Here is a 12,135-nt window from a genome sequence, read left to right as displayed (position 1 = left end):
CGTTGCCCATCGTCGACAGCCTAAAGCCTTCGACCATCGATGTGACTCATCTCACATCAGTGTTTTGGGGTTGTGAACTTGTCTAAGACCCCCCATAATTAGACATCCAAATTCAAAATTCACATAGTTGGGATTGATCATAAGATGCCTTCTCTAACTAAACAGAGAAGGGGGAGATGCCAGAAGCCAGGACCCTCGCCCTTACCCTCACCCCCTACCTTTCCCCACCTGCACAATGTCCTCTGAAGCTTGGCAACTGCAAGATCCTGCTTAGCAACTGCAGATAGACTCAAAGCAGTGTACCATATCATCTTAAGAATAGCAGGGAGACCATAACTCAAGCAGTGTACCATATCTTCTGAAGAACAGCAGGTAGATCATAATTCAAGGCAGTGTACCGTATAGACCATGACATGTTTCAAGGCACAGGCCAAGAAGATTTTGTACTTTTCCACCATCTGGCCCCTCTTACCCCCTCCCCTTGTGAAACATGCTATAAAAAAGCATTTCATGTTCAAAAATAAATAAATTATTTATAAAAAAAAAAAAAAAAAACACAGTAGGTGACCATTGATGCTCATGAAGAAAGCTCATGGGAAAACTCCCCGCAACAAAAGAAAAACTTGCCTTTCAGATAAAGATCGGAAGTATCTTTTTTATATTTCAGTGTATTAGAAAAGGAAAATTGAGTCTGACCAAAAATAGTAGCAACATAAACAGAGACTGAGGTATGTGATGCACATTTCTGAAAGAAGGCAGAGTCACAACTATACACATAAATTACATAGCACCTGCAGAGTGCTAGACTACAGGTCTCCCTCCACATTACCACTGTTTTCCTATGTTTTAAATCATTGTGTAAGGCTAGGTTAGACAAATAATAGAGTGTTCTCTGTAGTTTGAATCTGGCTTATCTCTCAAAGACTTAGTCCTCAGCTTGGCTCTACCAGGAGATAGCAGAACCCTTAAGAGGTGGGGCCCAGTGGTAAGTCTTAAGTCACCCACAGTGCCCTCTAGTCCCTTCCTTTTTCTCTCTCACTTCCTAGTGAGACACTTCCTCTGGTATATGGTCCATCCATGGTGTGCTAACTCAACCACAGCCAAACAAGCCTGGGCCAAAACCTCCACATTCCTGAGCCAAAATAAACTTTTTCTTTTAAGTGAATTATTTCAGGTATTTTGTAGCCACAACAAAATGCTAACACAGCTTATCATTTGATAGAATTATAAGGCATAAGACACTCTATCTTCTATTTGTGGAAATATTGTATTATATGCATTTATATATAATATACATGTCTTAAATATAGGAATGGTTTTCCCAGTTTGTAACAGAAATCTTCAAGTCTTGTTTGAAACGCATCCCTGTGGCTGGATTCAGGGTAAATTTCATGGCCTTGTTTCTCAGGCATTCTGAAGTGAGAAGACACAGCAAGACAACTGGGGTTGTCGTCATGAGCAGGTTCAGCATATGAGGTGTGGTGTAGACTCAGAGTGTCAAGGTGAGGGCTTGGTAGGAAGAGATTAATGACTTGGGAGTAATGAAAAAAGTAGGCTTCCCTCTGGCTGCAGCCCATCCAAAAGCCCCTCTGGATCTGCCTCCAACCCGAAACAAACTGGACCATGTAATGCTGCCCACGGTTTGCTTCATTCGCTTTGGTTTTCTTCAGTACAATCCCAGTCCACACCAGCTACCAGGACTGCGGCCACATCCTGGACTTTACATCACAGAGACGAGCCCTCCCTTTGAAAGCCTGTTGTGGTGGTGGTAAACAGAACAGCTGTACTCCCACGCTACCCTGAGTCATTACGTGCTGGTGTCTCTCTCTGCTACACCACCCTGGGAGGGGGGTCATAGATTAAGGTCCAATCCTCTTGCAAATGTCACCTTGCCAGTATGTGTCATTACTGTAAGATGCTGGGCCTATCGGAGCAGTCGAGAGAATGACAGTAGTAGGAAACTTGGGCCAGAGAGAAGGCAAAGACAACTCAGGTGGAAAAGAGCTGTGTACATACATAGCTGTGTTTAGAAGCCAGAGCTGAAAGAAGATAGACACAGATGGAAAGACGCTAAGTGGGGCCTGAATCCAGAGCACACATCTTTCCTAAAGACAGAAGATAGGCAAAGATGTCATAGTTACATTTTAAGGGATGGTGGCAGACCATTAAGACTTCTCTGCAATAAAGAAAACAGCAATGTCTGCTGAATCTGTGGAAAGGAGTTTGAGGGGTATGTTGAAGAACTGCCAAGAGGTTTCAAATAGCTGTTGGGGAGAATGAGCAAGGCTTCGTAGGAAAGCAATGGAAAGCTGGCCTGTAAGGCTGAAGAGGAAGAGGTGTAGGGAATGAACTTTATCAGGATGGAGCTTTGTTGGAGGAAGTGCTAGACGGTGAAGGAAGCAGAAACAATGTTGGATGAAGATGTGGGGAAGACGGTTGGTCAAAAGATACCCCTGTGCTGTAGAAGGCACAGATCAAGTAAAGGAGGCTGATGGGGCTCAGAAAACTCGGAATCTTATGAGATAAAAAGTGGGCAAAGGAGGAGGGAAAAGCAAAGGCAGTAAAGAGGAGAGCATTGAAATCTGACTGTTCTTACTACTGACTGGGTACAGTTTTACTCCTCAGTGGGTCACATGCTGAACTTTCTATTGCCCCTGAGATGAGATCTATGTAGTCCAGGCTGCTCTCAGACTCAGAGGCTGAAAGAATCCTGTATAGACGGCTGAGTGGGTAGGAGAAGTGTGTCCTATGAGGCTCAACAAGTGTTTAAATTTGCAATGACAAAGCTGGTCAGTTCCAGGTGATGCTGGAATCCAGAAAGCAGCCATGGCAGCATGTAAGGAAGTTGAAAATTAAACAGCATTGTTACTGAAAGGCCAACGCATAAAAGAAGTCATTTTAGGCATGGTGAAAGCTATCTTGGAGAGTTGGGAACAAAAACAAAAAACAAAAAACAAAAAACCCACTTATTCTAAGTACTACATTTTTGTTTTCAGAAACTAAATTCAAGGTCCCAGGCACTAGGGAGGCTGGGGACTTCTCTACGACTGGACAGCTTCTGCTGTAAACAGTTGTCTAAGGCCAGACATCTCAGGGAGAACCTATGAGACAATTGTCTGAGTCCAGCCATCTCAAAGACAATGTCTCCTCCATTTTCATGGCAGGGTCAAACAAGTTCATGTTCCCAGGCCTAGGAATGAGCACCAATCCCACTTCTCGAAATGTTTTCTTAATTGTCTGTTAACCAGTAAAGAATATAGAAAGTGCTGTGATCTAAACCAAGGCGCCTAAGTTGTAAAATGTAAAAATATGTAACGAATTGCCTATTATGCCAACTATAAGCAGCTGACCCACTCCTTCCTCTGTCCCCGTATCACTCTGAACTCCTAATGTCTAGGAGAATGAAGTAAGGACCTTGAAGCCAGGTGCCCTGGAGATGGCCCAGTCTCCAACGGGTACTCCTAGCTTAACCCATAATGTCAAAATACAATTGGATAACACTCAATTGGACACCCTTGCTTTGTATTCTTATCCTTTAAAAATGAAATATAGCTTCTCCTTGGGGACAAGGCTGAGAACTTGAAATGGCTGCCTCCCTGAATACTCAAAAAATAAAGCTTTTGTTTTAAAGCTTTTGCCTCTGAAGTGAGTTTTCTTGGCTTCCTTCCTGGACCCAACAGGAGAAGTCACACATAAAAGAAAATTAGGAGTCAGGTGTCAAAATCATCTGGGAACGTAATCAGGAGTTCATAATACTGAAAAAAAGGAGCAACTGAACGGCAGGAGCCTTGAAGGAATTTAAAACAGGATAGAATTAGCATTGGAATAAGACTCTGGGTAAGAATGGCAATCCCATGTCCTAATTCAGACATAAGAAACATGAAAGAAACTTAAGGAAAGAAGTGTGGTCAGAGGAAGGAAGAGGGAACATCATTAGTGATGCTGAGGATGTGCTGATGTTTGCCTTGGAAAGTCTGCAGAGGAAGTTTTGGTAAAGAAGGAATACTAGGAGGCTCAGGGAGGTGTTAGAACCACAAAGGAATATGGAAAAGCCACCAAGAGAGGCCAGACCATGTGGCTTACATCTTGGGCAATGACCAAGGACAACAGTGATGTGGGTAACACTGGCCACAAGATGTCCAGGAGTAATCCCAGTACATCTGTGGTGGAAAGAAATGAAGCTTCAGGAAGAATTAGTCGGAGCCTGGCCTACCTTCCAACAGACTCCTGATCCAAGTGAACAGGCTGGAAATGTAATTACTTGGCCTGCTACTATATTCTAAGACTACTGTCCTTAATCTCTGAAGTCCAGTTTGCATGTAAGTAAAATAAGGATGACCGTCTCAGAGGGATGCCGGGAGGATTAAACAGAGCCATGCATGGGGCATCTAGCTCGGAGTTCAACCGCCAGGTTTTACCTTAAGCCTGGCATCAACTACGTGCTTCACAAAATGGAAAAAAAAAAAATAGCCGTAGTAATAAGAGGGAAATTAAATCTGATTTTTCAGTCAAAATGCACAAAAATATGATATGGTACTGGCCCTTAGTCCATCAGTCCCACCCAGACTGTCTCAGTCAATGATATAATGAAGTAAAATTAAGAATGATTTGTATTCCATTCTTGTATTTTACTCAATATCCTATAGTAAAATATACTATTATTGCGAAAGAAACAAACTTGTAAATTTATTTAAAATGACTGAATGAAAGATGAAAATGTTTTGCAGTGGCAATACTTCCTCATAGATATTCAAAATGACTGTACAATAGAAATGTCAGCAATATCCCTTTAGAGACTACTCAAAAACCAGTCCATAAATTTCAAATTGTTTAAAATTTGAATATAGATGCTATATGTGCATTCTAAAAGATTCCAAGGCACTGTATCATCTGAGGATGCTGAAAAGCAGTGGTTCTCAACCTGTAGGTCACAACCCTTTTGGGGATCAAATGACCCATTCACAGGGGTCATCTAAGACAACTGGAAAATACAAACACAAGACATTTAGCATTTCAATTCACAACCGTAGCAAAATTAGTTATGGAAACAGCAACAAAAATTATGTTACAATTGGGGATCACCACAACATGAGGAACTGTATTACAGGGTCATAGCAATAGGAAGGTTGGGGACCACTGCTGTAGAATTTGCAAATTCTTGAAATGACAAGATACATCAATGGAATCTTGGTATAAGGGGCGTGAGTGGTGGGTAAGAAACAGAAACATTGCACAATAGAATTCTAGTACTTACAACAAGTGCTGGCATAACTACATACTAGACTTCATTTTCCACAGAAGAATTTGAACCTCTGGAAGATGCAAGACATGGGATCACTCTGATGGCTTTCCATCATTTCTAGATTGTTCCAAGACTGTTAGCTTGTCCTTTTAAACTCAAAGACTTTCTATTTCAATGAAAGGAAAGAATGAAAAAAGTAACAAAATGGAGTCCGTTTCATAAAGCGTCTGGCCAAAGGAAAGAACTGACATTTCATAAAGATTTCTGAACTAAGAAGCCATCAGACGGGATGAAAAGGAGGTGATAAAAACAACCCAGAGCTTCTTTATCCACAGCACCTCTTCCCCTCCACCTAAGGTCTTCTTTAGGCTGTCCCACCTCACAGCATGAAATACCACTCTGGAGAATCAGTTCTCAACTACAGAGAGGATACTTATTCAGTTCTGAGAAAATGTCAGTCAACATTCCCAATCCATGTGGTAGATTAAGAAAATTAAATTTTGTGTTATTAAGAACAGTGAGGGGCTGGTGAGATGGCTCAGTGGTTAAGAGCACTGACTGCTCTTCCAGAGGTCATGAGTTCAAATCCCAGCAACCACATGGTGGCTCACAACCATCTGCAATGAGATCTGATGCCCTCTTGTGAGGTGTCTGAAGACAGCTACAGTGTACCTATAATAAATAAATAAATAAATAAATAAATAAATAAATAAATAAATAAAGTTTTAAAAAAAAAAAAAAAAAAAAAAAAAAGAACAGTGAGCCCTGGCTTAAAGTCCCTTCTGGTTGTCGGTCGATGCTCACGGAAAAACATGTCTGATATTTATTGAACTGAAGAAAAACTAATCCACGGGTGCAGCCTCTGCAAGAGACTCACATAAAAAGAAAAGCTCGGTCACGTCTTAAGCCTGTGTGTTTGGGAACACAGGAAAACAAAGCAGTAAGCAACAGAAACGAGGTAAAGGAACAATAAGTGTGGGGACATGGAGTCAGACACAGGAGGGGACTGGAAAACTGCGACAAACCTATAACAGCACACAGCATAAAAGCATAGGTAAGAAAAAGACAACCAAACCTAAAGACAAGAGTAGCGTTCCAAAAGGAACATTCAAAAAACTGGCCTGATGTGGTCAGTCTGTCTTACACACAGTCAACATGGCGATGCACGGCTGTAATCCCTATACTTGGGAGGTAGAGGCTGGAAGGAGGAAGACAAGGAGTTCAAGCCTAGCCTCCACTAGACACTGAGTTTCCAGCCAGCATGGGTTATGAGACCCTGAAACTAACAAAATGTCATTCAAATAAAAGTCTAAATTTTTTTCAAAATTCTTCATGAAAAGTATCTCTAGTTATATACGTACACTCAATAAGCCATCCTGCCCTAACTCAAGGCAGCTTGCATCTCAGCCTCTACCAGAAAGACTGGTGTAGAAGCAAATCTGAATAAAGTAGCTCAGCATGGTGATAGAGAACAGAGACAAAGCTTGGGCACAACCACTAAAGTTGACGCTAGAGGACAGTATGAGAGTGAAAGATGACAAGGTACAATGTCCTCAAGTCTATAAAATAGCGTGGCAAGATCCCTGGGCCACAGAATGGGAAAGACTCCTCAATAAGAGAGGTAGCATTTAAAAACAAATAGGAGTGTTACTTGAAATACTACACACTGTAAACTGACGTGCTTAAAAGTCCCCAAACTAGTTTGATATAAAAATGGTTTGAAGAGAGCATTGTCAATGAAAATGGCCACACACCACACGGTGCCTCTCTTGAAGCCACAGATACTGTACTGTGAAGGATGAAGCACAGGTCACTCCATTAGGGAAATAACTCTTTATTATTTTCTTCAAAATGTACATCTTGCATAAAGTTTTCTAACAGTGTAAAATTAAATATTTTAAAAAGCACAACTTTCATTATAATCCAGTTTCTGGAGATATCTACTGGGATAAATGTATCCCAGTAGATAAAATGTATCCTTGCGGAAGCCTTTCTTATTTCCATATATGCACATTCACACCTCACAGAAATACTTCGCTTTTCTGTCTCTTAACATACCATTTTCTATATAATTACAAACATGTGACCTATGTAATTATAATTCTGTATATTTAAGCATTCAACAGATGTATAATACTCCACGGCATGGATGTAACAAGTCGTCATTTTCCTCTTAACATTTAAGTTTCCGGCAGGTTTTCCCTAATACAAAGTTTTTGTGAACATACATCTCATGGCATCTGTTTGACCATTTCTGTCAGAGTGTGATGTGTTACTATCAGAATGACGTCTGCACTTGCAGATGTCAAGATAGTGCTGGTCAGAGTAACAGGTAACAGAGTAACAGTGGTCAGAGCAGCCCCCAGTTACATAACTAAGACTCCAGATCTCGTACACAAGCCTCGGAGCAGAAGGAGGGTCCAGTCAGGAGATGGAAGGCTAAGGACCAGCCAGAAAAGTTCTAGCGCCTGACTTTCCTTGTGAAGAAATCCACACAATCACCTGCTGGAGGCAGGCAGCTGTGAACTGCCAGTTCTTCTGCCCTCAAGCCAGTCAGAGGTCCCCATCTGCATCCAAGCCTGCACAGCCTGACTGACAACAGAGTCAGAGAGGCCAGAATGAGATGCACGGGACACAAAGCAAAGAACCGAGGAATGCGGTTAATTCAGAAAGAGAAGGGGCATGAGGACAAACAGACAAACAGAACACAGACGGTTTACCTTCTGCATAATGTAGTGAAATGGCGCTGGATTTCATGGTGATCCCTCTGACCTGTTCATCTTCTCTGCTGTCCATGTACCTTAACTGGAAAAGCACAACATATGTATCATTACTTTCCAGTGTCTACAATGCAACATTAAAATGGGCTTAGTTTCATTTCAACGTATAAGCTCTATACAGCTCTCGGTAGTGTGTTTAAGTGGTAAGGTGCTGGAGAGGTGCGGTTAGTCAAGATAACACTGAGACAAACTGAAAGGCATTGCCACAAATGCACCACACACTGCATCCCTTAGTGTTGCTCATCTACACCTCAGCCACAAAGGATTCACACAAAGGAAATCCGCAAACGGAGCTGGGGTTCTTCCTGTTCCCCATAATGCAGCCTTGTTTTCCTATCCAGAGGTACTTGATGAGATCAAAAGGAACAGGGGGTCTTTAGGGGGATGAGACTTAACTCTTCTCCATTTTAAATGTGCATGGGTCTTCTCCTTTTTAAAACAATGACACAGTAGAAAATACCTACAATACCGAAACTCAGCAGACGGCTTTCCCAAAGCTTCGCTCCTTACAGATAAAGTCCTACTTGGCACTACATCAATATTTCTCTCCACTATAAAATTTTAACTTTATGTAGTTTCATCTCTTTCAATCAAAATCCTTGAGAATAATGTGCTAATACCAATTTCTATGCTTTCGCATCCTACACGAATTCCGTGGTTTTCAGAAACACGTCCATTCCCACAGCTATTCTGAGTAGCAAGCTTTAAGCCTTATATAATAGAAAACATATAGATGATACAGAGATGATAGATATATCAAGTCACATTCTGGTGCTCAATATTAAGTTCCCAAGGCGACCATTTTGATGGATGTACCTATGAGTCACTCATTAAGATTCTCCTCCTAAACCTACCACATTTACTGGTCAGTCTACCAGTGATGGACACACGTAAACTCACTCTTCCTAAGCCATGTGAGTGAGCTGATAAGAAGTTTGGATTGGGACTGGAGAGATGGCTCAGTAGTAGAAAGTACTGTCTGGTTCAACTCCCAGCACCCACATGGCGGCTCAGTTTCAGGGGATCTGTGCTGTCTTCTGGCCTCTGCTAGCACTGCATGTTCAGGGTACAAAGACATGCTTACAGGCAAAAGCATCCATATACATAAAGTTAAATATATAAAAAAGATATTGGTATTGTATCTCTTGCACACTGTCTAGAAGTAACATTTCTGAATCACTAAATTTACACATCTTCAATGCTACCAGATATTTCCACATTTCCCCCCCTAAAGTAGCTGAACTAGTCTACACTCAACAGTGAAATATTCCTCTGGCTTCTTCACGATCTCATCAATTTCTAAATCAGCACAGTATTTCATTTTTTACATATGTAATTTCCCAACTTTTACTGTCCTGACTTAGCTATTTGGCATTCATCTCCCACTAGTGTCCTGTGTGAAGCCCATCTTTCTACTGGCTACATTACATCTTCCAGCCCCTTACCTTTTTCTTTTCTACAGAGTCCTAGCATTTATTAGTCAAGTTATTTCCTTTCCAAAACTCACATTACTTTGCCTTGTTGTTATAGCTATAATCTCCAAAACATTGTAACTCAGAAGTTAAAATGCAAACAGCACAAGGATACAATAACCAATCTTACATATTTATGAATAGAAAAGTTTTAATACTTCATAATTAAAATTTTAATTTATTAAATCTTTATTGTAATTTTGTAAAAAAAAAAAAAAGATTATCTTCTAAATTTATTTTGTGTGAGGGACCTATCACAATAGTGTTTTTTTGTTTTGTTTTGTTTTGTTTTTTGGGTTTTTCGAGACAGGTCTCTGTATAGCCCGGGTTGTCCTGGAACTCACTCTGTAGAGCAGGCTGGCCTCGAACTCAAAAATCCGCCTGCCTCTGCCTCCCAAGTGCTGGGATTAAAGGCGTGCGCCACCACCGCCCAGCAATAGTGTTATATTTGATTGAATATCCTTTATATCTTTGAAATAATTTGTCCTTTAATCCATTAATATAGTCATGTTTAAATCATTCTTAAATTGGTTGAGACATGTTCATTTCAGTTATAAAGAACTACTGTTTTAAATAATACTAGTTTACAACAAACAGTTTGCTAGTAAAGAATTTTTTAAAGATTTCATTTATATTTATGTATGTGTGTTTTGCTTACATGCATGTCTTGTGCATCACATGTGTACAGTATTTACAGACGAGAAGAGGGCATGGAAACCTCTGGAACTGAAGTTACAGAGGTTGTGAGCCACCACATGGATGCTGGGAACAGAACCCAGAACCCAGATTTTCACAGGAGCATCAAGTGCTCTTTACCACTGATTTGTAACAGTAACGTTTTCATCCCAGTCAGAAGGTTGACATGAAATTCTCTTCTCCTGGTAACCTTAAAGAGACTTCTGATTTATCATCTACTCCCAATGCCCTGGGATTGATAGATATGCCCTACTGCTGGGTTTCTCTCCTCTACAGTTTTTACTGTTTCAGGTAGAACTAAAATTATTTGTTCTTTTACTACCATCCAGTTAAATCAGAACAGGCACGTTTAATTAAATAATATCAATTTTATATTAAATTAATAATATTAATTAATAATATTAATAATTAATAACATTAATATAAATATTAATTTAATATAATGTTTAATTAAATAATATTTAAGCCATTTAGGCTATTCAGTGAAAGGAAAGATTTTTCCCAACCAACTCAATTTCTTAAATGATCACAGTGTTAAGTTTACTGGCATGCAGTTGATCGTTCTATTCTAGTTCTTAAACCTCTACAGCATTTCTCATTCCCATTACCATCTATTCCTCATTCTTGATCTATCCTGCTGATATTATCAGTTCTGTTCCTCTTTAAGACAGTCATTTAAAAGGTCTATATCTGTTCGACTTCATCTATTCCCTAAGTACAGAAAATGGCACTAGTTGGTTAAAGTGCCAAATATGCCTCAACAATGGAAATTAGAAAGAAAAGGAAAGTTTTGAGTCAGAGTGATCACAAGTTGTTCACACTGTTGTGATTTTAATTAGCAAACTTTATCGTTTAAAACAATTTATGTCTACAGAAAACATGTAGTAAGTATAGCGGCTCTCACAAACACCCTCCCAACAGCTTCTCTTATTATTCACATGTTCATTACTGTGTGGTATGCTGCATTCTTACAACTGATGAACCAACAGTGATAGGTTACTAAAGTCCAGTTTACACTAGGGCAATATTTTCAGTGTGGCTGTAAGTTTAAATTTGTTAGTTGTTGTCTTTGGCTTCACTAGTACTTTCTATAACACATCTGGTTTCTATATCTCCCTTAATTACACTTTATTTTATTTCCTCTTACTTTGGTTGCTGTCATTCTGCCTTCTCAAGTTGGGGGATCACGAGTACTTCATTACTAAGTCCAACCTGCCAGCTCCCACACAGATGGCCTCAAATTTACAATCCTGCCTTCCAAGTTTCCAGCATCCACTTTGTTGATTCAATTTTGTTTCTCTATTTTCCCATCTCATCTCATTATTCTTGAACAATCCTGTTGATTATGTACTGGGTCCATTACAGAGAGAAATATCTCTTTATTTTGTTACTATGAATTTATTTTACTATTTATGAATTTATTTTGTTACTATGAATAAACTCTCTAAACTTACAGGTAGAACACATATTCTTTCTCTTAAAAGTTACATTTGTATGTGTGTGTGTGTGTGTGTGTGTGTGTATGCACGCATGAGTGGTCTGCCTCACTATCCCATGCAGGACATAGGGCCCCACAGCAAGCGCTTTTCCCTACTAGGCCATCTCACCAGCCCCCAAAGCAGTACCTTCAACATGATCCTCAAGTCTCCCTTTGGTTCTTAGGTTACTGAGGCTAATCTTCAAGATCTTAGGTAACTGACACATTCCGTTGGTCTCTGGGCAAAAGCTCCACTCAAACAAGAGTAACACTCCGAAACTGGTCATTACTCCTATTTTCCATCACATAATGGCTTTTCTGCCTTACTCTTAAATCAGCCAACACATCCATTTGTGAAAACTTGCAGTCATGTAACAGCTGACTTGCCACATGTCAGTTCTGCATTTATATAATATAGGATTAATACAAATGCAACAAAACACAATATGAAAGTGAGCTTTTTCTCAA

General features: G+C 40.0%; 1 protein-coding gene across 2 annotated transcripts in view; it reads right to left on the bottom strand.

The window, feature by feature from the left end:
- Efl1 (elongation factor like GTPase 1) overlaps positions 1–12,135 on the bottom strand; it is a 138,216-nt gene that overhangs the window by 121,900 nt on the left and 4,181 nt on the right. For both annotated transcript variants that reach the window (XM_028754851.1, XM_028754852.1), the window contains one exon: positions 7,963–8,047. In XM_028754851.1, the coding sequence (XP_028610684.1) occupies positions 7,963–8,047 (85 nt within the window). The remainder of the gene's footprint in view (positions 1–7,962; positions 8,048–12,135) is intronic.

This window comes from Grammomys surdaster, unplaced genomic scaffold (genome assembly GCF_004785775.1).
Source record: "Grammomys surdaster isolate TR1022 unplaced genomic scaffold, NIH_TR_1.0 126036, whole genome shotgun sequence".
In the NCBI taxonomy this organism is placed as follows: domain Eukaryota; kingdom Metazoa; phylum Chordata; class Mammalia; order Rodentia; family Muridae; genus Grammomys; species Grammomys surdaster.
This window is presented reverse-complemented; position numbering and strand designations above follow the sequence as displayed.